This window comes from Amblyraja radiata, chromosome 22, assembly GCF_010909765.2.
Source record: "Amblyraja radiata isolate CabotCenter1 chromosome 22, sAmbRad1.1.pri, whole genome shotgun sequence".
Classification (NCBI taxonomy): Eukaryota; Metazoa; Chordata; class Chondrichthyes; order Rajiformes; family Rajidae; genus Amblyraja; species Amblyraja radiata.
In genome coordinates, this window is record NC_045977.1 from 41,836,931 (window position 1) to 41,863,231 (window position 26,301).

The 26,301-nt window shown below is 46.0% G+C and overlaps 1 protein-coding gene across 14 annotated transcripts in view; it reads left to right on the forward strand.

The window, feature by feature from the left end:
• The window catches only part of rbfox1 (RNA binding fox-1 homolog 1), a 778,480-nt gene that overhangs the window by 659,960 nt on the left and 92,219 nt on the right, over positions 1-26,301 (forward strand). For 13 of the 14 annotated variants that reach the window (XM_033041151.1, XM_033041153.1, XM_033041156.1 and 10 more), the window contains 4 exons: positions 13,164-13,307; positions 14,928-14,981; positions 19,983-20,075; positions 22,259-22,319. In XM_033041151.1, coding sequence (XP_032897042.1) covers positions 13,164-13,307; positions 14,928-14,981; positions 19,983-20,075; positions 22,259-22,319 — 352 coding nt within the window. The remainder of the gene's footprint in view (positions 1-13,163; positions 13,308-14,927; positions 14,982-19,982; positions 20,076-22,258; positions 22,320-26,301) is intronic. The other variant, XM_033041154.1, reaches the window with a different exon arrangement.

Genomic DNA, 26,301 nt, shown 5'->3' on the forward strand with positions numbered 1-26,301 from the left:
GGCCGAATGGCCTCCTCCTGCACCTATTGTCTGAGCGATGGTCAAGAACAACAGGTAGAGTAAAGGGAATAAATGTCAGTGCAGAATACAGTGTTACAGACCGATGTAGGCAATGATATAGTTCAGTTTATTGTCACGTGTACCGAGGTACAGTGAAAAGCTTTTGTTGCGTGCTAACCAGTCAGCAGAAAGACATGATTACAATCGAGCCATTCACAGTGTACAGATACATGATAAGGGAATATAGTTTTGTGCAAGAGAGAGTTCAGTAGGTTGGAAGATCGACACTACTCTGGAAGGACCGTTCGTTCAGAAGCCTGATAACAGAGGGGAAGAAGCTGTTCCTGAGTCAGGTGGTGCGCGCTTTCAAGCTCCTGTACTTTCCACACAGTGGGCGAGGGGAGGAGAGAGAAAGATTTAATAGGAATCTGAGAGGCAACTTTTCACTCAGAGGGTAGTGCATACATGGATCGAGCTGCCAGAGGAGGTAGTTGACGCAGGTTCACTATCAACAGTTAAAAGTCCTTTAGACAGGTACATGGATTGGAAAGGTTTAGAGGAATTTTAGTTTAGAGATACAACGCAGAAACAGGCCCTTCGGCCCACCGGGTCTGCACCGACCAGCGATCCCCGCACATTAACACTATCCTACACACACTAGGGACAATTTACATTTGCACCAAGCCAATTAACCTACAAACCTGCACGTCTTTGGAGTGTGGGAGGAAACCGATAATCTCGGAGAAAACCCACGCAAGTCACGGGGCGAACGTGCAAACTCCGTACAGACAGCGCCCGTAGCCGGGATCGAACCCGGGTCTCCGGCGCTGCATTCACTGTTGCCCCACCGTGCCGCCCCTCTCCAGTATTGGTCGTTCATCTTGTCAACATCACGTCTTCCAAAGACCGATGGACAAGTGGATGGCCAAACGTGGTCAAATTGGACTGGCTTGGATGGGGCATCCTGGGCAGCATGGATGAGTTGGGCCGAAGGGCCTGTTTCCATGCTGTATGAAATTGTGACCATTGGAATAATGGTGTCAAGCTGGACTATTTAAGAGACATTTGGACCAGGACATGGATAGGATGAGTTTAAACGGGAGATAGGGCATGTTGGTCGGCATGGGCCAATTGTGCTGAAGGGCTTGTTTCCACACTGTATGACTATAAACTTGTCTGAAAGCCCAGAAAGATGTGATCAATGGCTGAGTTGGGTTAAGAGATACAGCGTAGAAACAGGCCCTTCGGCCCATCGAGTCTGCACCAACTAACGACCAGCCATACTCTAGTTCTATCCTACACACTAAGGACAATTCAGCCCTCGGGCTCCTCCTCCTCCTTTTTTCCTTTCTTCTCCCCGCCACCCCCCCATCAGTCTGAAGAAGGGTTTCGGCCCGAAACGTCACCTATTTCCTTCGCTCCATAGATGCTGCTGCACCCGCGGAGCGAAGGAAATAGGCAACGTTTCGGGCCCGAAATCCTTCTGGAAATAGGCAACGTTTCGGGCCAGAAATCCTTCTGGAAATAGTCAACGTTTCGGGCCCGAAATCCTTCTGGAAATAGGCAACGTTTCGGGCCGAAACCCGGAAGGGTTTCGGCCCGAAACGTTGCCTATTTCCTTTGCTCCATAGATGCTGCTGCACCCGCTGAGTTTCTCCAGCATTTTTTTGTGTACCTAAGGATAATTTGAAGATTGTTCCCCTGACCATCGTTACTTGTTTGCATATCTTTCATTCAACATCACCATCTATATCTCCCATTTTCTTCTCCCCTCACTCTCAGTTTGTGGAAGGGTCTCGCATGAAACGTCACCTATCCATGTTCTCCAGAGATGCTGCCTGACCCGTTGAGTTACTCCGGCACTCTGTGTCCATCTTCAGTTGAAACCAGCATCTGTAGTTCCTTCCTACCCACTAGTTCACATCATGCCTGCTTCCTAATAGACAATAGACAATAGACAATAGGTGCAGGAGTAGGCCATTCGGCCCTTCGAGCCAGCACCGCCATTCAATGTGATCATGGCTGATCATCCCCAATCAGTACCCGGTTCCTGCCTTCTCCCCATATCCCCTGACTCCGCTATCTTTAAGAGCCCTATCTAGCTCAATCCAGAGAACCTGCCTCCACCGCCCTCTGAGGCAGAGAATTCCACAGGCTCAAAACTCTCTGTGAGAAAAAGTGTTTCCTCATAGGATTTCAAATGATATTTTATCACCAGTCTGCTATCTCTACTCTGACGTAGTCTATTCAACCTTGTGACCCTTTGCACTTGATATTTGCCACCTAACCGCTAGCTCGTCCGTGCCTGCCTGTCTGCAGGAGGGAGGTGAAAATCAAGGCCATTCCTTCACTAAATATGATGAATTTGCCTTTCAGTTTATTAATTCAGTGCTTTCACAAGCATTCTTGTGTGCAATCTGGGATACACATTATTTATGTTGAGATTTATGGGCCATGGGGGAGGGGTGGGTGAAAAATGACAAGTAACCTGTTAGACATTAGGCAATAGACAATAGGTGCTGGAGTAGGCCATTTGGCCCTTCGAACCAGCACCACCATTCAATGTGATCATGGCTGATCATCCACAATCAGTACCCCGTTCCTGCCATCTCCCCATATCCCCTGACTCCGCTATTTTTAAGAGCCCCTATCTAGCTCTCTCGTGAAAGCATCCAGAGAACCGGCCTCCACCGCCCTCTGAGGCAAATAATTCCACAGACTCACCACAACTCTCTGTGAGAAAAAGTGTTTCCTCGTCTCCGTTCTAAATGGCTTACTCCTTGTTCTTAAACTGTGGCCCCTGGTTCAGGACTCCCCCAACATCGGGAACATGTTTCCTGCCTCTAGCGTGTCCAAGCCCTTAACAGTCTTATATGTTTCAATGAGTTCGAATCTTTTTTAGAATCAAAAGTACTGATCTTGAAAATTCAAGAACAAATTGGACTTCTATAATTTTGTTAATCTTTGAAACATCTTCCTACAATTATGATCATCTGGTATATCACAGTGGTGTTAGTTTATTGCATTATTGATTATTACGTATTATCTACATGTTATGACGTAATGTGTCCGTTAAGCTGAGCTGCAAGGAAGAAGTTAATTATTCTGTTCTCGACACACATGACAATTAAACACTCTCGATTCCAGAACCAGGCGCCACAGTTTAAGAATTAGGGGTAAACCGGCCCCCACTGAGGCAGAGAATTCCACAGACTCACAACTCTCTGTGAGGAAAAGTGTTTCCTCGTCTCCGTTCTAAATGGCTTACCCCTTATTCCTCTCATGGTTCCGTACACAAGTAGCAGTGGCACATGCCGTGAATTATGGGACTATGTATCACATCTGCAAGTCTCCCAGTAAATTATCTTTGAAACGTGGAGGTAATTGTGAAATGTGAGGTGTTAGACTGACCAGTCTGCAGACGAGTGTTACATTAGCACTGCTCTCTCTGGCTTTAAGGATAATTTATACGCCTCAGCTCCATGCCATTTTAAATCAAGGCTTTAATATTACTATATGTTCAGAAGGATTTAGAAAGGCGCAGTAAATTGTCGAACAAAGTTCTCATCTTGCGACACTTGAATTTGTTTTAGCAAGGAGCTTTAGAATCTGTCAATGCATGTCAGGATTTACAGGGTAGTTTTAGATTTATTTGCACTGTTGCTGTTTTACAGTCCTGATCATTTCTGATGAGTTCATGGGTTAACTTGTAGTTCGTTGACTAGCAACATTTAGTGCTTCCAATTTGAGTCTGAATCTTGCAGAAACAGAAAGTGAAATCTGAAATCGTACGCAGTGGTTATAGGGAGGAGAAATCAAGAACTGCAGATGTTGCTTTACAGAGACAAGACACAGAGTGCTGGAGTAACTCAGCGGGTCAGGCAGCATCTGTGGAGAACATGGATAGGTGACGTTTCACAGAGTGCTGGAGTAACTCAGTGGGTCAGGCAGCATCTGTGGAGAACATGGATAGGTGACGTTTCACAGAGTGCTGGAGTAACTCAGCGGGTGCAGCAGCAACTATGGAGCTAAGGAAATAGGCAACGTTTTGGGCTGAAACCCGTAAGGGTTTCGGCCCGAAACGTTGCCTATTTCCAGAAGGATTTCGGCCCGAAACGTTGCCTATTTCCTTAGCTCCATAGATGCTGCTGCACCATAACTCAGCGGGTCAGGCAGCATCTGTGGAGAACATGGATAGGTGACGTTTCACAGAGTGCTGGAGTAACTCAGCGGGTCAGGCAGCATCTGTGGAGAACATGGATAGGTGACGTTTCACAGAGTGCTGGAGTAACTCAGCGGGTCAGGCAGCATCTGTGGAGAACGTGGATAGGTGGACGTTTCACAGAGTGCTGGAGTAACTCAGCGGGTCAGGCAGCATCTGTGGAGAACATGGATAGGTGACGTTTCACAGAGTGCTGGAGTAACTCAGCGGGTCAGGCAGCATCTGTGGAGAACATGGATAGGTGACGTTTCACAGAGTGCTGGAGTAACTCAGCGGGTCAGGCAGCATCTGTGGAGAACATGGATAGGTGACGTTTCACAGAGTGCTGGAGTAATTCTAACATCTCTAGAGAGAAGGAATGGGTGATGTTTCGGGTCAAGATCCTTCTTCATGTTTGCCTGAGATACTGCCTGGCCTGTTGCGTTACTCCAGCACTTTATGTATTTTTTTGTTCACCAGCATCTGCAGTTCATTGTTTCCACAAATAAATGAGATTGTTGCTCTCAGCACGCCATTAGCAAGAAGGATGTTATTGGTGGGTAATTGCAACATGATTGATTTAGAACCTTGTAATGCATCATAATTGACCATTCTTGGACACCAAATGGACAGAGCAGCAGGTTGGATCCAGGGCTATTTAACTGTAACATGGTTATGAGTGAATGAATGGCGTTGTGAGTTACAAATGTGTGCTCTTGGGGAAGAGAGGAACGGCTAGTTAAAGATCTTAATTGAAAAAGGGTCTCGGCCCAAAACGTCACCTATCCATGTTCTCCACAGATGCTGCCTGACCCGCTGAGTTACTCCAGCACTGTGTGAAACATCACCTATCCATGTTCTCCACAGATGCTGCCTGACCCGCTGAGTTATGGTGCAGCAGCATCTATGGAGTGAAGGAAATAGGCAACGTTTCGAGCTGAAACCCTTCTGGAAATAGGCAACGTTTCGGGCCGAAACCCGGAAGGGTTTCGACCCGAAACGTTGCCTATTTCCTTAGCTCCATAGATGCTGCCTGACCCGCTGAGTTACTCCAGCACTCTGTGAAACGTCACCTATCCATGTTCTCCACAGATGCTGCCTGACCCGCTGAGTTACTCCAGCACTCTGTGAAACGTCACCTATCCATGTTCTCCACAGATGCTGCCTGACCCGCTGAGTTACTCCAGCACTCTGTGGCTTATTTTCAAACCAGCATCTGAGGTTTCCTGGTTCCACATTTAAAGTGTGCTTAGATAGACACAAAACGCTGGAGTAACTCAGCGGGACAGGCAGCATCTCTGGAGAGAAGGAATGGGTGATATTTATGGGTGGAGACCCTTCTTCAGACTGAGAGTCAGGAGGAGAGAGTAACGAGAGATTTAGATAGTGATGCAGAGAGATGTGGTGCTTGTTTGGGCATCTTTTAATCGGAATTCTCCACCTCATTCATTCCGTCTGATGTTGAGGCAATTTAAGTTTCACCGTGCAGTAGAAACACTGAGGGCACGGAGGTAATAAGGATGGCTGATCCCGGGGCCATTAGCTGCTCTTATTCCTCACATACAACAACAATATTTACAGCAACATGCAGAATATTAAAACCCAGATCTAATGCCTGTTGCATAAGTAATCTGTGAGATGTTATCAGCCTCCCACACAGGTGATTAGGTTTAATATAGCCACAGAGATGTAATCACATTTCATCCTGCAATATTAGCCTTTCATTTTGAAATTATGAAATATTTTAAATAAGGAGCATTGCAATAATTTAATGACTATTTAAATTTTTTGCCCAGCAATATGTTGAAATGCATTAAAGGTCTTAATTGTCCTTCAAAGTTAAAACGCCCAAAATAGCCAGGCAGTGATATGATTACCGTCATTCCATCTAACGAGAGGGCTAGCAGATGTATTATGCGTTTTATAATATTATTTGATAACTGTTTATTTGATTGCTCAAGGTAAAGGAATTGCTCGGAGGTAGTGTCCATAGTATCTTCAATTTGAATCTGCAATTTGAGAGGGAGAAGGTTAAATCGGAAGTGTCAGTATTGCAGTTGAACAAAGGGGACTATGAAGGCATGAGAGGGGAGCTGGGCAAGGTCGACTGGAAAAGGATCCTTGCAGGAATGACGGTGGAACAGCAATGGCAGGAATTTCTAGGCATAATCCAGAAGATGCAGGATCATTTCATTCCAAAGAGGAAGAGAGTTTCTAAGGGGAATAAGAGGCAACTGTGGCTGACAAGGGAAGTTAGGGATGGAATAAAACTAGAAGAAAAGATGTATAACACAGCAAAGGGTAGTGGGAAGCCAGAGGATTGGGAAACTTTCATAGGACAACAGAAGGTAACACAAAGGGCAATGCGGGGTGAAAAGATGATGTACGAGGGAAAGCTGGCCAGGAATATAAAGAAGGACAGTAAAAGCTTCTTTAGGTATGTTAAGAAAAAAAGATTAGTTAAGACAAATGTGGGTCCCTTGAAGACAGAAACAGGTGAAATTATTATGAGGAACAAGGAAATGGCAGAAGTGTTGAACAGGTACTTTGGTTCTGTCTTCACTAAGGAAGACACAAACAATCTCCCAGATGTACTAGAGGACAGAGGATCTAGGGAGACAGAGTAACTGAAATAAATTTAGGGGATGATAAATCCCCTGGGCCTGATGGTCTGCATCCCAGGGTACTCAAGGAGGTGGCTCTAGAAATTGTGGACACATTGGTGATCATTTTCCAATGTTCTATAACCATATAACAATTACAGCACGGAAACAGGCCATCTCGACCCCTCTAGTCCGTGCCGAACACATAATCTCCCCTAGTCCCATATACCTGCGCTCAGACCATAACCCTCCATTCCTTTCCCATCCATATAACTATCCAATTTATTTTTAAATGATAAAAACGAACCTGCCTCCACCACCTTCACTGGAAGCTCATTCCACACAGCTACCACTCTCTGAGTAAAGAAGTTCCCCCTCATGTTACCCCTAAACTTCAGTCCCTTAATTCTCAAGTCATGTCCCCTTGTTTGAATCTTCCCTACTCTCAGTGGGAAAAGCTTTTCCACGTCAACTCTGTCTATCCCTCTCATCATTTTAAAAACCTCTATCAAGTCCCCCCTTAACCTTCTGCGCTCCAAAGAATAAAGCCCTAACTTGTTCAACCTTTCTCTGTAACTTAGTTGCTGAAACCCAGGCAACATTCTAGTAAATCTCCTCTGTACTCTCTCTATTTTGTTGACATCCTTCCTATAATTAGGCGACCAAAATTGTACACCATACTCCAGAATTGGCCTCACCAATGCCTTGTACAATTTTAACATTACATCCCAACTTCTATACTCAATGCTCTGATTTATAAAGGCCAGCACACCAAAAGCATTCTTTACCACCCTATCTACATGAGATTCCACTTTCATGGAACTGTGCACAGTTATTCCCAGATCCCTCTGTTCACCTACATTCTTCAATTCCCTACCATTTACCATGTACGTCCTATTTTGATTTGTCCTGCCAAGATGTAGCACCTCACACTTATCAGCATTAAACTCCATCTGCCATCTTTCAGCCCACTCTTCCAACTGGCATAAATCTCTCTGTAGACTTTGAAACTCTACTTCATTACCCGCAACCCCACCTATCTTAGTATCATCTGCATACTTACTAATCCAATTTACCACACCATCGTCCAGATCATTGATGTACATGACAAACAACAGTGGACCCAACACAGATCCCTGTGGCACCCCACTCGTCACTGGCCTCCAACCTGACAAACAACCATCCACCATTACTCTCTGGCATCTCCCATTCAGCCACTGTTGAATCCATCTTGCTACTCCACCATTAATACCCAACCATTGAACCTTCTTAACCAACCTTCCATGAGGAACCTTGTCAAAGGCCTTACTGAAGTCCATATACACAACATCCACTGCTTTACCCTCATCAATTTCCCGAGTAACATCTTCAAAAAATTCAAGAAGATTAGTTAAACATGACCTTCCAGGCACAAATCCATGTTGACTATTCCTTATCAGGCCCTGTTTATCCAGATGCTTATATATATTATCTCTAAGTATTCTTTCCATTAATTTGCCCACCACTGACGTCAAACTAACTGGTCTATAATTGCTAGGTTTACTCTTAGACCCCTTTTTAAACAATGGAACAACATGCGCAGTACGCCAATCCTCCGGCACTATTCCCGTTTCTAATGACATTTGAAATATTTCTGCCATAGCCCCTGCTATTTCTACACTAACTTCCCTCAATGTCCTAGGGAATATCCTGTCCGGACCTGGAGACTTATCCACTTTTATATTTCTCAAAAGTGTCAGTACTTCCTCTACTTTGATCCTCATAGTTTCCATAGCTACTCTACTTGTTTCCCTTACCTCACATAATTCAATATCCTTCTCCTTGGTGAATACCGAAGAAAAGAAACTGTTCAATATCTCCCCCATCTCTTTTGGCTCTGCAGATAGTTGGCCACTCTGACTCTCTAATGGACCAATTTTATCCCTCGTTATCCTTTTGCTATTAATATAGCGGTAGAAACCCTTCGGATTTACTTTTACCTTACTTGCCAAAGCAACCTCATATCTTCTTTTAGCTTTTCTAATTTCTTTCTTAAGATTCTTTTTACATTCTTTATACTCCTCAAGCACCTCATTTACTCCATGCTGCCTATAACTATTGTAGATCTCCCTCTTTTTCCGAACCAAGTGTCCAATTTCCCTTGAAAACCATGGCTCTTTACAATTTTTACGATTTCCTTTCAACCGAACAGGGACATAAAGATTCTGTACTCTTAAAATTTCACCTTTAAATGTATTCCATTTCTCTTCCACATCTTTCCCATAAAACAAACTGTCCCAATTTACTCCTTTTAAATCCTTTCGCATCTCCTCAAAGTTAGCCTTTCTCCAATCAAAAATCTCAACCCTAGGTCCAGTTTTGTCCCTCTCCATAATTATATTGAAACTATAGATTCAGGATCAGTTCCTGTGGATTGGAGGGTAGCTAATGTTATCCCACTTTTCAAGAAAGGAGCGAGAGAGAGAAAACGGGGAACTACAGACCAGTTAGACTGACCGGTGGTGGGAAAGATTCTGGAGTCAATTATTAAAGAGGTAATAATGGGGCATTTGGATAGCAGTGAAAGGATTAGTCCAAGTCAACATGGATTTATGAAGGGGAAATCATGCTTGACTAATCTTCTGGAATTTTCTGAGGATGTGACAAGTGAAATGGATGAAGGAGTGCCAGTGGATGTAGTGTATCTGGACTTGCAGAAAGCCTTTGATAAGGTCTCACACAGGAGATTAATGGGCAAAATTAGAGCACATGGTATTGGGGGTAGGGTATTGACATGGATAGAGAACTGGTTTGCAGACAGGAAACAAAGAGTAGGAAACAAAGAGTGTGAATCTGTGGAACTCTCTGCCACAGAAGGTAGTTGAGGCCAGTTCATTGGCTATATTTAAGAGGGAGTTAGATGTGGCCCTTGTGGCTAAAGGGATCAGGGGGTATGGAGAGAAGGCAAGTACAGGATACTGATTTGGATGATCAGCCATGATCATATTGAATGGCGGTGCAGGCTCGAAGGGCCGAATGGCCTACTCCTGCACCTATTTTCTATGTTTCTATGTTTCTATGAATAAATGGGTCCCTGTCAGAATGGCAGGCAGTGGCAAGTGGAGTACTGCAAGGTTCGGTGCTGGGACCGCAACTATTTACAATATTTATTAATGATTTAGATGATGGGATTAAAAGTAACATTAGCAAATTTGCATATGACACAAAGCTGTGTGGCAGTGTGTAAGAGGATGCTATGAGAATGCAGGGCGACTTGGACAGGTTGAGTGAGTGGGCAGATGCATGGCAGATGCAGTATAATGTAGATAAATGTGAGGTTAACCTCTTTGGTGGCAAGAACAAGGAGGCAGATTATTATCTCGTCAAGTCAGCTAAATTTGCTTTTTATTGGTATGACTGTACGGCAAATCAAATTCCTCGTATGTTGCAAAACATACTTGGCTAATAAAGTATGATTATGATGTATTTACTGGAATTTAAAAGAATGAGAGGGGATCTTATAGAAACGTATAAAATTATAAAAGGATCGATCCATTCACAGTGTATAGATACATAAGGAAATGTCGTTTAGGGCAAGGTAAAGCCAGTAAAGTCAAGGATAGTCGGAGGGTCTCCAATGAGGTAGATAGTAGTTCAGGACCGCTCTCTGGTTGTGGTAGGATGATTCAGTTGCCTGATAACAGCTGGGAAGAAACTGTCCCTGAATCTGGAGGTGTGCATTTTCACACTTCTGTACCTCTTGCCCGATGGGAGAGGGGAGAAGAGGGTGTGGCCGGGGTGAGACTGGTCCTTGATGATGCTGCTGGCCTTGCCGAGGCAGTGTGAGGTGTAGATGGAGTCAGTGGAAGGGAGGTTGGTTTGTGTGTGTGATGGTCTGGGCTGCGTCCACAATTCGCTGCAATTTCTTTCGATCTTGGATTACATCTCATGCAAGATTCTTGCTTTGAAAATGTAATGGTGTGTAAAATGTAACATGGGCCCTGCAATGAAAAATGGGATGACTTTTCCATTTGTTTGTTTGCCAGTCTGACAGAAAACTCCTGACTATGGCTAACTACTTGTAAAAAGCAAAAAGGTGGCCATATAACTTGCCAGGCTTTTTGTTTCACTGGATTGAATTTACAGAGGTGCCAATTGCTTTGAATATTTGATTAGTATGGGTGTCAGGGGTTATGGGGAGAAGGCAGGAGAATGGGGTTTGGAGGGAGTATAGATAATAGACAATAGGTGCAGGAGTAGGCCATTTGGTCCTTTGAACCAGCACCGCCATTCAATGTGATCATGGCTGATCATCCCCAATCAGTACCCCGTTCCTGCCTTCTCCCCGTATCGCCTGACTCCGTTATCTTTAAGAGTCCCTATCTAGCTCTCTCTTGAAAGTATTCAGAGAACCGGCCTCCACCGCCCTCTGGGGCAGAGAATTCCACAGACTCACCACTCTCTGTGTGAAAAAGTGTTTCCTCATCTCCATAGATCAGCCACGATTGAATGGCGGAGTAGCCTTGATGGGCCGAATGGCCTAATCCGAATGGCCCAACTGTCACTGTACGTCATGTTTAAGAAAGAACTGCAGATGCTGGAAAAATCGAAGGTAGACTCAAATGCTGGAGAAACTCAGCGGGTGAGGCAGCATCTATGGAGCGAAGGAAATAGGTGACGTTTCGGGTCGAGACCCTTCTGGAAACTCAGCGGGTGAGGCAGCATCTATGGAGCGAAGGAATAGGTGACGTTTCAGGTCGAGACCCTTCCGGGTCTCGACCCGAAACGTCGCCTATTCCTTCGCTCCATAGATGCTGCCTCACCCGCTTAGTTTCTCCAGCATTTTTGTCTCCCTTCGATTTTCCAGCATCTGCAGTTCCTTCTTAAAACTGAAAAATAAGAGATTGTTTTAAAAATCGTCCTTTATTTGACATTGGATGGCTCGATTGTATTAGGACGACTCTGATTATTGCCAGGAGCAGGCAGACTTTATTGGCAACGGTGAACTGCTGAGTTGTATGAAGAAGTCAGCTGAGATCTTCAGTTGACTGATCGGGAATAAAAGATGTAATGGGCACGTTTGACTCTCAGCCGAATTATTGTCTGATTACTACCAATTTGATCCAATTTGCTGTAAATTGCCAATTTGGCCAACAAGATAGAAAAGCTGAGTTGAGGAAACTTCAAGGATCGTCGGAAGAGTGGTGGTCTGTTTTCCCACATAATGGCATTAGTTCATTGCAGAAAAACATCCGGCAAGTTCATCAGAGAATTCTCTGCCTCAGAGGGTGGTGGAGGCCGGTTCTCTGGATGCTTTCAAGAGAGAGCTAGATAGGGCTCTTAAAAATTGTGGAGTCAGGGGATATGGGGAAAAGGCAGGAACGGGGTACTGATTGGGGATGATCAGCCATGATCACATTGAATGGCGGTGCTGGCTCGAAGGGCCAAATGGCCTACTCCTGCACCTATTGTCTATTGTTTATTGACTATTGTCTATTGTCTCTACTTCGAACTATGAACTATTCCCCCCCCGTGCGTTGGGCTTTGTTTGGCTGGGCAGTAATATTGGCATTATTTTAAATATTGAACGGTGTTTATTTCTCTGTTCATTATGTTTAAGGGTGTCAGAGGTTACAGGGAGAAGGCAGGAGAATGGGGTTAGGAGGGAGAGATAGATCAGCCATGGTTGAATGGCGGGGTAGACTTGATGGGCCGAATGGCCTAATACTATTGCTATATCTTATGAACACATTATCTATTGGGTTCAGTGTTTACAGAGCTGAGGGCCGCAGCAGGTAAGGATGTACGGGGCACGTTTCGATGTACGAGACAATGAAACGTTGATGTTGTCTCTCTCTCTCTGTGTAGATGAACACAAAGTGCTGGAGTAACTCAGCGGGCCAGGCAGCATCTCTGGAGAGAAGGAGTGGGTGATGTTACTGGTCGAGATATCTTCTTCAGTCTGAAATGTCACCTATTCCTTCTCTCCAGAGATGCTGCCTGTCCCGCTGAGTTACTCCAGCATGTTGTCTCTATCTTCAATGGAAGGGAGGTTGGTCTTTATGTGCTGGCCTGGGCTAAATATGCATTGAACTGACCTCTGAGGCAACTTCTAACCACAGAGAGTGGGGGGGGGTAAAACCCGCACAGCACGGCAAAAGATCGGTGAAATAAATATTCATCAGTCACAAGGTCATAAGTGATAGGAGGAGATGGTGTACATCTTCGGTGTAAACCAAGTAACGTCTCCGCATTTTGACTCCCTCTCCCTCTCCCTCTCCCTCTCCCTCTCCCTCTCCCTCTCCCTCTCCCACACTCTCTCTCCCTCTCCCTCTTACACACTCTCTCTCTCTCTCTCTCTCTCTCTGTGTTCCCTGCAGCAGACGGATGACACCGCGCCGACTGACGGCCAGCAACAAACACAGGCGACCGACAACACAGACAACAAAACGCAGCCCAAACGATTGCACGTGTCCAACATCCCCTTCAGGTTCAGGGACCCCGACCTCCGGCAAATGTTTGGCGTAAGTACCGCGATCTGGTGAACCGGGAGACGCCGCGCTCGAGTCTAAAGGGCTGCAATCAGAGAAACATAGAAACATATGTGCAGGAGGAGGCCATTCGGCCCTTCTAGCCAGCACCGCCATTCAATGTGATCATGGCTGATCATCCACAATCAGTACCCCGTTCCTGCCTTCTCCCCATGACCCTTAAGAATAAGGGGTAAGCCATTTAGAACGGAGACGAGGAAACACTTTTTCTCACAGAGAGTGGTGAGTCTGTGGAATTCTCCGCCTCAGAGGGTGGTGGATGCTTTCAAGAGAGAGTTATGTAGGGCTCTTAAAGATAGTGGAGTCAAGTTATATGGGGAGAAGGCAGGAACAGGGTACTGATCACAGTGAATGGCGGTGCTGGCTCGAAGGGCCGAATGGCCTACTCCTGCACTTGTCTATTGTCTCTATTGTCTATTGATTCCGTGTTGATCAGGGCTGGCCACAAATTACCTCAGGCCTGGCAGGCCCATTGTTGGCTCTGGAAGGTGTGATCTCAAGACAAAACAATGTGGAGAACTGTGAGCCTGGTTAAATGACTCGGGTGGGGCTAGGGAACAAGGAAAGATGAAACGAAAGATGAAGATACTGAAGTAGAGAAGTCAATGTTTATAACTGCTGCCCAAATTAAATATGAGGTGCTGTTCCTCCAGTTTGTTTTGTCACCTATCCACGTTCCCCAGAGATGCTGCCTGACCCGCTGAGTTACTCCAGCACTCTGTCTTGTCTCGGTTAAAGAATACATTCTTACATAGAAACATAGAAACATAGAAAATAGGTGCAGGAGTAGGCCACTGGGCCCTTCGAGCCTGCACCGCCATTCAATATGATCATGGCTATTCATCCAACTCAGTATCCTGTACCTGCCTTCACTCCATACCCCCTGATCCCTTTAGCCACAAGGGCCACATCTAACTCCCTCTTAAATATAGCCAATGAATTGGCCTCAACTACCTTCTGTGGCAGAGAATTCCACAGATTCACCACTCTCTGTGTGAAAAATGTTTTTCTCATCTCGGTCCTAAAAGATTTCCTCCTTATCCTTAAACTGTGACCCCTTGTTCTAGACTTCTCCAACATCGGGAACAATCTTCCTGCATCTAGCCTGTCCAACCCCTTAAGAATTTTGTAAGTTTCTATAAGATCCCCCCTCAATCTTCTAAATTCTAGCGAGTACAAGCCGAGTCTATCCAGTCTTTCTTCATATGAAAGTCCTGACATCCCAGGAATCAGTCTGGTGAACCTTCTCTGTACTCCCTCTATGGCAAGAATGTCTTTCCTCAGATTAGGAGACCAAAACTGTACGCAATACTCCAGGTGTGGTCTCACCAAGACCCTGTACAACTGCAGTAGAACCTCCCTGCTCCTATCCTTGTTTTATGATAACTATCATTACAGCACAAACCTAAGTGCGGAAAGCACAAACAAGAGGTTTTGACAATCAATTTAACGACATATATTTTATTTATATTATGCCAATTAAATGTAATGATACAGTTTTAACTGTTGCTCTCTGCGTTATACAGATGTTTTCAGGGCAATTTCAAACTGTTATTTAACACTAAACATTATCTCTTGTTTTTTTTTTTGCAGCAATTTGGTAAAATTTTAGACGTTGAAATAATTTTCAATGAGAGGGGATCTAAGGTAAGGTGTTCCCACCTATAATGTATCTGCATGCTCATAGATCTGTGTATGTTCAGCAAGAGGAGTTAACTGTGAACCACAGGTTCGATCCCGACTACTGGTGCTGTCTGTACGGAGTTTATACCTTCTCCCCGTGACCTGCGTGGGGTTTTTTCTCCCACCCTCAGTTTCCTCCCACCCTCCAAAGACATACAGGTTTGTAGGCTAATTGGGTTGCTTATGAATGTATAAATTATCCCTCGTGTGTGTAGGGTAGTGTTAGTGTGCGAAGATCGCTGGTCGGCACGGACTCGGTGGGCCGAAGGACCTGTTTCTGCGCTGTTTCGCTAAATTAAACTAAAAGGCCTGTCCCACGAGCATGCGACCTGCATGCGGCAAGCGCGACCAAACCGGAAGCGGGGGCCGCGTGGAGGTCAAGTGAGTGACGTGAAGTTCGAGCGAAGTCCGAGGGAAGTCTGCGCGTGACGTACGGCGTCGAGGCGGCTGCGGGCAATTATTGAACACGGTCAGTTTTTCGGAGCCCCGCGTGATGTCGGGACCAGCTCCGAACAACTCCATACGGCTCTGGCGATCGAAGTGGGACCGGCCCCGCGAGCCCGTACGTCTCAAGCGACCACGTTAGGCCGCGCTTGCCGCATGGAGTCGCATGCTCGTGGGACAGGCCCTTTAACATTCGATTTAAAGTTTGTATTAACCTTGACATTTTCTTCACATGGATTTAAACATTTGTCTTATTGTAAATCCTATAATATTTATCCAGAAGCTTGTTGCGAATTTTTGAGCAATGGTCAAATTTTGTAGATGTTTTCTGATATGTCACTAAAACCCTGACCTATCGAAAGCAAAATAATTGTGCTTCAAATGTGAAAAGTTTTTCCTGCAATCTGTTCGTAGAACATAAGCAGTTCAGCGCTGGAACAGGCCCTTTGGCCCACAATGTCTCTGCTGTACACGAGGCCAAGTTAAACCAATCTCCTCTGCCTGTTCCATATCCCTCCATTCCCTGCATATCATCGAAACATAGACAATAGGTGCAGGAGTAGGCCATTCGGCCCTTCGAGCCAACACCGTCATTCAATGTGATCATGGCTGATCATTCAGAATCAGTACCCCGTTCCTGCCTTCTCCCCACATCCCTTGATTCCATTAGCACTAAGAGCTAAATCTAACTCTCTCTTGAAAACATCCAGTGAATTAGCATCCACTGCATTCTGTGGCAGAGAATCCCACAGTTTCACAGCAAAGAGGTCCTTCTGCAGTTGTACAGGGCTCCACCTGGAGTATTGTGTGCAGTTCTGGTCTTCAAATTTGAGGAAGGACATTCTTGCTATTGAGGGAGTGCAGCGTAGGTTTACAAGGTTAATTCCAGGGATGGCGGGACTGTCATATGCTGAGAGAATGCAGCGGCTGGGCTTGTACACTCTGGAGTTTAGAAGGATGAGAGGATATGTTATTGAAACATATAAGATTATTAAGGGTTTGGACACGCTAGAGGCAGGAAACATGTTCCCGATGTTGGGGGAGTCCAGAACCAGGGGCCACAGTTTAAGAATAAGGGGTAAGCCATTTAGAACGGAGACGAGGAAACACTTTTTCACACAGAGAGTGGTGAGTCTGTGGAATTCTCTGCCTCAGAGGGCGGTGGAGGCCGGTTCTCTGGATACTTTCAAGAGAGAGCTAGATAGGGCTCTTAAAGATAGCGGAGTCAGGGGATACGGGGAGAAGGTAGGAACGGGGTACTGATTGGGGATGATCAGCCATGATCACATTGAATGGCGGTGCTGGCTTAAAGGGCTGAATGGCCTACTCCTGCACCTATTGTCTCCGGGTGCATGTGCCTATGTGCCTAACCAAAAGCCTCTTACAAGTCATTATTGTATCTGCCTCCAGCACCACCCCTGGCAGCATGGCCCATATCCCATCTCAATCTTTCCGATCCCTGTATCTGTCCAAATGTCTTTTAAAATCCTGTTATAGTACCTGCCTCAACTCCCTCCTCTGGCACCTCGTTCCATACACCCACCCCCCTCTGAGTGAACAAGTTGCCCCTCAGGTTCCTGTTCAATCTTGTTCAAAAGGGAACTGCAGATGCTGGAATATCGAAGGTACACAAAATTGCTGGGGAAACTCAGCGGGTGCAGCTCTTGCCCCTCTCACCTTGAACCTATGTCCTCTGGTTTTACATTCCCCTACTCTGGGTAAAAGACTCTGTGCATCTACCTGATCTATTCCCCTCGTGATCATATACACCTCTATACCATCACCCCTCATCCTCCTGCGCTCCAAGGAGTAAAGTCCTAGCCTGCCCCAACCTCTCCCTGTAGCTCAGCCCCTCTGCTCCTGGCAATGGCCTTATAAATCTTCTCTACACCTTTCCCTGCTCAGTGGCATTCAGAATTCAAAAAAGGATTATACATCAAGGTAGCATTCTTTAAATTGGAAGGTGGTTGTTGTGTGTGGACCCTCAAAGCAGATATGCCCACGCACATCGGTGCAGTATCTATGAAACACCCTCCACAGTCTATTTTGGCCGTAATTAATTCATTGATGTAAAGATGGAAGTAGGACACTTTGTCTAGCGGTGCCATCTCCTCGTGGACATTTGGGCCGCGGCTGAACTGCAGCGGGTTTTGTGTTCAGTTCGCTACCAGCCTCCAGGTGGACATCCACCCCCTGGCGGCCAGAGTTGTCCGAGCTCGTCCTGTGTGTGGGTTTAGAGAGAAGGTTCTGCCTCGCCTCCACACCTCCTCTTGCATGAATTGGCTTCCACGTCAGGCATGAGGTTGTGAGGGTTAACTCATCGCGCTGTACCCGGGGGGGTGGGGTGGAATATGCGCTTCTGTGCTCGCCGGTCCGTGATGTTGTACCCACTGTCTACAGTGGGACAGAGCACGTCACATAATCGAGCACAAAATCACCCTCCACCCTCTCCAGCCCAGTGGATGTCTGCAACTTTGCAATGTCCGACCACCAAACTCAAAACTGATTTGGTTCTTAATTGTTTATAACCATAGATACATAGATACATAGAAAATAGGTGCAAGAGTAGGCCATTCGGCCCTTCGAGCCTGCACCGCCATTCAATATGATCATGGCTGATCATCCAACTCAGTTTCCCGTACCTGCCTTCTCTCCATACCCTCTGATCCCCTTAGCCACAAGGGCCACATCTAACTCCCTCTTAAATATAGCCAATGAACTGGCCTCAACTACCTTCTGTGGCAGAGAATTCCACAGATTCACCACTCTCTGTGTGAAAAAGTTTCTTCTCATCTCGGTCCTAAAGGATTTCCCCTTATCCTTAAGCTGTGACCCCTTGTCCTGGACTTCCCCAGATTATGCAATGAGATTTTTTTACTTTCAGTTTCTGAATAGAAATGTCCAATTATGATATTTATTTGAATTGGGATCCTGATTGTAATCTCGATCGAGGCTGTCAATGCTAGATAATCCCTGATGTTGCATGTTTGTTCCTTCAGTTTATGAATCTCCACAGCATGCTCATACTAGACCGCGTTTTACAATGTAATTGCATTTAATTCTGTGCCCACATTGTTTTCTTGGTCAGGGGATATTTAATTCCCTAGTTCCTTTTGCACGATATAAGTGACTCATCTCATTTTCTTCGGATTTCAGTCTTTTATTTTTCCCAGTGCGGAAAAACGCTTTAAAAAAAACTCATTCCGATTCCATCTTTCCTGACATTCAACTTGTTTTCTTTCTTTTGATGAACGGGGCGGTTTTTTGTTTCAGGTGACATCTCGGGGGGGGGGGGGGGGGGGAACCCACGCTGTGTCAACTTGAAACAGGGGTACTGATTGGGGATGATCAGCCATGATCACATTGAATGGCGGTGCTGGCTCGAAGGGCCAAACGGCCTACTCCTGCACCTATTGTCTATTGTCTATTGAGAGAGAGAGAGACAGAGGGACAGAGAGAGAGAGACTTGTTCACATCTGACCCATTGTTTATTACCCATCTCTCAATACTGTTATATATTTTTTCCCTATCTGCATGTTACAGAAGCAAAGCAAGAACAAGGAAAACAATCCTTCGTTCTTGGTCCTCCAAAATATTCCAAATGGAATTTAAACTGGAGGTGGTGAAGGGAGGGACTTAAGCCAGAAAGGGTTATTGGGAAGAAAGAGCTACTTTAAATTTAGTTGCATCTGGTTGGGTAACTATAGTAGGGTGAAGATTATTCCATGCTTTAATTGTGCGGGGGAAGAACGAATTGCTGTACACATCAGTCTTTGTAGCTGGGATCACAAATTGGATCGAATGCCCTCGTCTGCTCCTAATTGGTTTGGGTTTGGTGTAGATCTTGTAGTCTATGTCTATAGAATTATGGGACGACAGATGGCACAATGGGCTAAGTGTTCGGCTGGCAACCGGAAGGTAGCCGGTTCGAATCTCGCTTGGAGTGCATACTGTCGTTGTGTCCTTAGGCAAGACACTTCACCCACCTTTGCCTGTGTGTGAATGTGTGTGAGTGATTGGTGGTGGTTGGAGGGGCCGTAGGCGCAGATTGGCAGCCACGCTTCCGTCAGTCTGCCCCAGGGCAGCTGTGGCTACAGAAGTAGCTTACCACCACCGAGTGGGACTGAGGAGTGAATGAATAATGCGATGTAAAGCGCCTTGAGTATTAGAAAGGCGCTATATAAATCCCATCCATTATTATTATTATTATTATGTCGAGCTGCCCATTTAAAATTTTGTAAAAACAGGTCAAACGGTGAGCTTCACGTGTGTCTGTCTTGGAGAGGGTTCCTTCCACCCCGACCAGAGAATTCAGAAGTTTGGTGACACTCGCTTCTCTCTCATAGGTGTTAGTAACAAATCGAGCGGCCTGTCTTTGGACACGTTGGATGGAAGGAATGTTTTTGTTTGTGTATGGGTCCCATGCTGCAACTGCGTAGTCCAAAACAATAAGCGGGAACAGAGTGCTGGATGATTTGTTTACTGATGTGCATGTTCTCTCCTTCTCCGACCTGCATGCAGGGATTTGGTTTCGTAACTTTCGAGAATAGTGCTGATGCGGACAAAGCGAGGGAGAAGTTACACAGCACGCTGGTTGAGGGGCGTAAAATAGAGGTGCATGTCCAATATATATCCCTTCATCTTTTTTGATGCCCGCTTCACTACCATTTGTTGTTTCAGCGAATCATATGTCTGTTAATGTGCCCCCTCTCCCTCCCCCCACCTCCCCCCCCCCCCCCCCCCCCCCTCCGTTCATAACATCTTACAAAACCATCTGTGTATTATCTGTGTATTATATTATCTATGTAAATATATACATGTGTAGGAAAGAACTGCAGATGCTGGTTTAAATCGAAGGTAGGAACAAGACGCTGGAGTGACTCAGCGGGACAGGCAGCATCTCTGGAGAGAAGGAATGGGTCGAGACCCTTCTTCAGACTGATGCTGCCTGTCTCGCTGAGTTACTCCAGCATGTTTGAGAAGGAACTGCAGATGCTGGAAAAATCGAAGGTAGACAAAAATGCTGGAGAAACTCAGCGGGTGAGGCAGCATCTATGGAGCGAAGGAATAGGTGACGTTTCGGGTCGAGACGAAGGAATGGTTGACGTTTCTGGAAACTCAGCGGGTGAGGCATCATCTATGGAGCGAAGGAAATAGGCGACTATTTCCTTCGCTCCATAGATGCTGCCTCACCCGCTGAGCTTCCCGAAACGTCAACCATTCCTTCGCTCCATAGATGCTGCCTCACCCGCTGAGTTTCTCCAGCATTTTTTGTCTACCTTACTCCAGCATCTGGTGTTTTATATATTTTATGTATATTATACATTTATATATATATATAAAACCTATAGTTTCTTTTGGAAACTTTTGAGTTTGTGTGTGACTGGACAGGGCACGACTCCAGCTCCAGCTCCAGCTCCATCACAAATTTCTTAATGCTTTAATCCTTTGTTGAGTTAATTAGTAATTAAGCTGGGTGCGTAAAGACTTGCAAGACTGTGTCAGTGAAACGCGGACGAGGAAATTAAAAGAAGCAGTCCATCTTCTAAGTTGCAGGATTGAAGTGCGATGGTGGGGAGTAAGACAGATGGGAATCGGACAATAACAAAGGCCCTTTGGGGCCACTGATCTGTGCAGTTGACTGGGCAATTGGGGGCATTGGGGCTGAATTTGGCAAACTCAAATTCCAAATCTAGCCTTCTATTTTTTTTTGGTGGTGGGGGTGGGGGGGGGGGGGGGGCGAAGTGTTTTGTGAGATTTCACACGCATTTCACACTAACCTGTGCCACTGATCCCCCTCAACACTGCCTCTTAGCGTGTATTCGGTACCTTTGAAATATGTGAACGATAGAATCGATTCCATTGTCCCATATGTGGTGTGGCCTTTAAGTAAGATGTTGCATATTTTGCCTTTTCATTTCCCCCCTTTTCGCCGGTAGCGTTTAGGGCCCCTCATCCAACTCACAGTAACCATGGTAACTGCACACACACACATATGGGCGGAGTTGGCGACTGGGTAAGTCGACAGATCCATCTGCCATCTCACGAATGATGCCCGGAGACGTGAATCTTTTTGACATGTTGTAATAGTTGATGCTATTTTATCGGTCCGCCTGTACTTGAGTGTACGTATTAGCTGCCTGATAGGCACTGATTATGACTGATGATGATGATCTTGTGCACATCTTACTCAGAACGTTGACTCCATATGTGTCCTGTAATGCACCCTCTTTTACCATTTTTGTTAGCTGTGGTTAAACGCTTGAATGGTTTTGTTTAATTCCTTGCAAATGGAAACAGCTCTTGTTCCAAGTATTGGATGCTCGATGTGCTTTAGAATGGTTCTTCTACACCCAGGGTTATGTTGCACAACCCTGTTCCGTTCCCCCCTTTCCCTTGGTCATTCCCCCTTATTGTACCTCGGCAACCCTCTTCCCTTTGCCACCCGCATGCTTCCTTCACGAGGGAACTTTTCTTTCACTTTGTCTTTTCCTTTCATTTAACTCTTTTAACATGCAAAGTAGTAGCATGCGTCCAATGACGAGTCTTAGCGGGATTGTTCAATTTGCATTTTAATGTATTTTCAGAAATGTTTAAATGGTGCTTTGTTGAAAATAGCGTTTGTCATGAAAGTAAATGTAACAAAGTAGTCTGTGACCCTTGTTCTGCATCTGATGCCCCTTTACCATGTAGATATGCATTAGTTAAATGGAAGTGTACGGTGGACAATGCATGACTTCTAAACTTTAATACCATTGCCATTACTCCGCTGCTAATATAGACATCTGTTTGCTTAGGTTAATAATGCCACAGCACGTGTCATGACAAACAAGAAGACTGTCAATCCTTATGCAAACGGTGAGTTCTCAGGTTTGTGTCTCCGTGTTCCGGTTAGTCTAGTGCAACAGCGTGTTCCGCAGATAATGCTGTACGTAGATATAATCAGGCCATGTGCAAGAAGGAACTGCAGATGCTTGTTTACACTGAAGATAGACAGAAAATGCTGGAGTAACTCAGCGGGTCAGGCAGCATCTGTGGAGAACATGGATAGGTGACGTTTCACAGAGTGCTGGAGTAACTCAGCGGGTCAGGCAGCATCTGTGGAGAACATGGATAGGTGACGTTTAACAGAGTGCTGGAGTAACTCAGCGGGTCAGGCAGCATCTGTGGAGAACATGGATAGGTGACGTTTCACAGAGTGCTGGAGTAACTCAGCGGGTCAGGCAGCATCTGTGGAGAACATGGATAGGTGACGTTTTGGTTCGAGAAGGGTCTGTGTCAAGAAGGAAAGGATCTGAAGAAGGGTCTCAACCCGAATCGTCACCCTTCCTACTCCCCAAAGATGCCGCCTGTCCCGCTGAGTTACTCCAGCTTTTTGTATCTACGGTAAAATCAGGCCATACTCAAGTGTAATAGGTGGAGCAAAGGGGAAGATACAGAGTGCAGGATATAGTTCTCAGCATTGTAGCGCATCAGTTCCACAGACAAAGTCCAATGTCCACAATGGGGTAGAGGTGAATCGGACAGTACCCTAGCTTGATTGGATTGAGTGACTGGAAAATACAGCAGGGAAACAGGCCCTTCGGCCCACTGAGTCAACGCCGACCATCGATCACCCGTTCACACTAGTTCCATGTTATCACACTAGGGGGCTAATGTTACAGCCACTCATTAACCTACAAAATCATCTTTGGGACCTGGGAGGAAACCTGAGCGCCCGGTGGGAACCCACACGGTCACAGGGAGAAACTACACACAGACAACACTCGAGCTCAGGATTGAACCCGGGCCTCTGGCACTGTGAGGCAGCAGCTCTACCTGCTGCGCCAACGTTGATGCCCTTGTTATGGCTTTTGTCATTTAGTGGAGGCAAGAATTAAAAAACACCTTGTGCACGTTGCAATACGTTGTGCAGCGATTATTCACGGTGGATTGGCAAGAATAATGTAAGGAAGTTGACGTAATGGTCATCCACCCACACACGACATCTCTGTGTAATGAAGAGATGCACAACAAGACTCAGGGAATGATTGTTGTTAATGAACAAAGTGCGTGCCTTGCAACGGGTCATTGATTGCAGGCTCGTACAAAGACTTGCCTTGCATCGACCACAAGTGCCGCAAGATATTCAGAGTCTGATATTCAGTCTGCTGGTCAAAGCACCGCCCTCATTTATTTACATCCGAATGCACCACCTCGCACTTTCCTGACGTTTCAATCAATCTGGCACCGACACATCTTATCAATACACCACCGCTCGATCCTACAGTCTAGTCTTGCAAAGAACACTTTTGTGGCCTCTGGTGATCTTGGGATGAGCTGTAAGTTCCCGCACATTCTCTTCAAAGCTTCTATCGATGTCAAACAGCATGAAAACAGGCCCTGCGGCCCAACTCTCCCACACCGGCCAACATGCCCCATCTACACTAGTCCCACCTGCCCACGTTTGGTCCCTATCCCCCCAACTGTCTAACTGTTGCAATACTAGCTGCCTCAACTACCTCCTCTGGCAGCTTGTTACACACACCCACATGTGTTTTAGGAGGAACTGCAGATGCTGCAAAATCGAAGGTAGACAAAAATCCTCCAGCATGTTGTGTTTTGCGCCAGATTCCAGCATCTGCAGTTACTTGCGTCTCTGACTCATTTCATATGACTGAAGAAGGGTCTCGACTCGAAACGTCACCTATTCCTTCGCTCCATAGATGCTGCCTCACCCGCTGAGTTTCTCCAGCATTTTTGAATCCCCATTTAATTTGACTGATTGATGTCATTTTCTTTAAATAACAATATTAGAATTTTCTGTCGGGAACTCATCAACTTAGACGAGCATCACCCAGTCCGTCTCTCTGATGGGTGGGAAAATGTTGCTGGAAATGTTTCGAAGGATCACGAGCTTTACGAGAAAGAGTTCGACAATATTATTTTAATGATGCACCTCAAGTCAAAATACTTCATTGTGTTGCTGGCTGCCCCATGATAGAATGCCAGCAGCACTTGGGTAGTCTCCAGCAGAAAATATGCTGCACGTGCTGAAGGAAATGGCCATTAAAGTGATTTAGAGTTAGCCAATAACACAGCTTATTGAAACATATAAGATTGTTAAGGGTTTGGACACGCTAGAGGCAGGAAACATGTTCCCGATGTTGGGGGAGTCCAGAACCAGGGGCCACATTAGTTTAAGAATAAGGGCTAAGCCATTTAGAACGGAGACGAGGAAACACTTTTTCTCACAGAGAGTTGTGAGTCTGTGGAATTCTCTGCCTCAGAGGGCGGTGGAGGCCGGTTCTCTGGATGCTTTCAAGAGAGAGCTAGATAGGGCTCTTAAAGATAGTGGAGTCAGGGGTTATGTGGAGAAGGCAGGAACGGGGTACTGATTGGGGATGATCAGCCATGATCACATTGAATGGCGGTGCTGGCTCGAAGGGCCGAATGGCCTACTCCTGCACCTATTGTCTATTGTCTATAGTACAGCACTGGAACAGGGCCTTTGGCTCCCAGCGTCTGTGCTGAACATGATGCCAACACCAACTAATCTCGTCTGCCTGCACGTGATCGATGTACCTGCCCATTCCCTGATTATCTATATGCCTATCTGGCCTCCTGAGCACCACTATTGTATCCTGAAATGGGTCGGGGCCCTTCTTCAGTCTGATTGGGGTGGGGGAGAGAAAACTGTAAAAGAGCTGGGGGCAGGACAATGCCTGGCAAGTGAATGGTCCCGACCTCACCTATCCATGTTCTCCAGAGTCTTCTCTGGCAAGTGATAGGTGGATACAGGTGAGAGGTTAAAAGGAGAAGAAAGTGTGTCAGGCAGGGACAGATGGGGAGGAGTAGCGTGTAAAGCAGCAGGGAGGGGTAAGGGTGGGGAAATAAAGGGGGCAAGTGGGACTTGGGGATGAGAGATGAGCGTAGGGAGGAGAGGAACGGAGCATGGTGATGGGGGGGGTGAGGGGGGTGAGGGAATGTGTGCATTGGGCAGGGGAAGGCAGGGGGACCTGCACGTCTTTGGAGTGTGGGAGGAAACCGAAGATCCCGGAGAAAACCCGCGCAGGTCACGGGGAGAACGTGCAAACTCTGCACAGACAGCGCCCGTAGTCGGGATCGAACCTGGGTCCCTGGCGCTGCAATGGGCCTGTCCCACTTAGGCGACTCATTAGACGACTGCCAGGGACTAGATTCAATGAAATTCACCTGGCGACAACCCACGACAGCAAAAATTGTCGCCGAAAATGTTTCAACATGTTGAAAATGTTGCGGCAGTCGCCCAGAAAATCGCTTAAGTGGGACAGGTCCATCAGGCAGCGACTCGACCGCTGCACCACCGTGACCAACGCGTGGCAATGATCTCTCCCCAGTGTTGCCTTTACCCTGAACAGTTGACATGGAAGGGATGGCTGAACACAATGCTGGCATCATAGTTGGAAGCAGGATGTAGAAAACATTTGTCTAATGCAGCCTAATTACGTTACGTGTAATAGTGTGAGCAAGGAGGCCTCACGGCTGAGAACTTAGCAGCAGATTGGGCATTAACCAAGAATAAATGTACTTCTAATGCCAACCAAAGCTGGAGAACAATCCCACATCTCATGTTATGGTCCGCCATGCCAGCAATTCAATATTGGCTGGGTTGCGATGAAGATCTAATTACACGCCACCTTCATTTCACATTGGGATGGAGAAGTACTCTGGCAATCCAATGGCAATTGAAGTTAAATCTTTTTTTTTTAATCTCGGCCGTCGAAAGGGCTGGAACTCAATCCAAGTTCAGAAATTGAGCTATTTGCAACAAAGCTTTCCAAAATGAAAATAATGTTAAAATAAATATGCTCAGAACTTT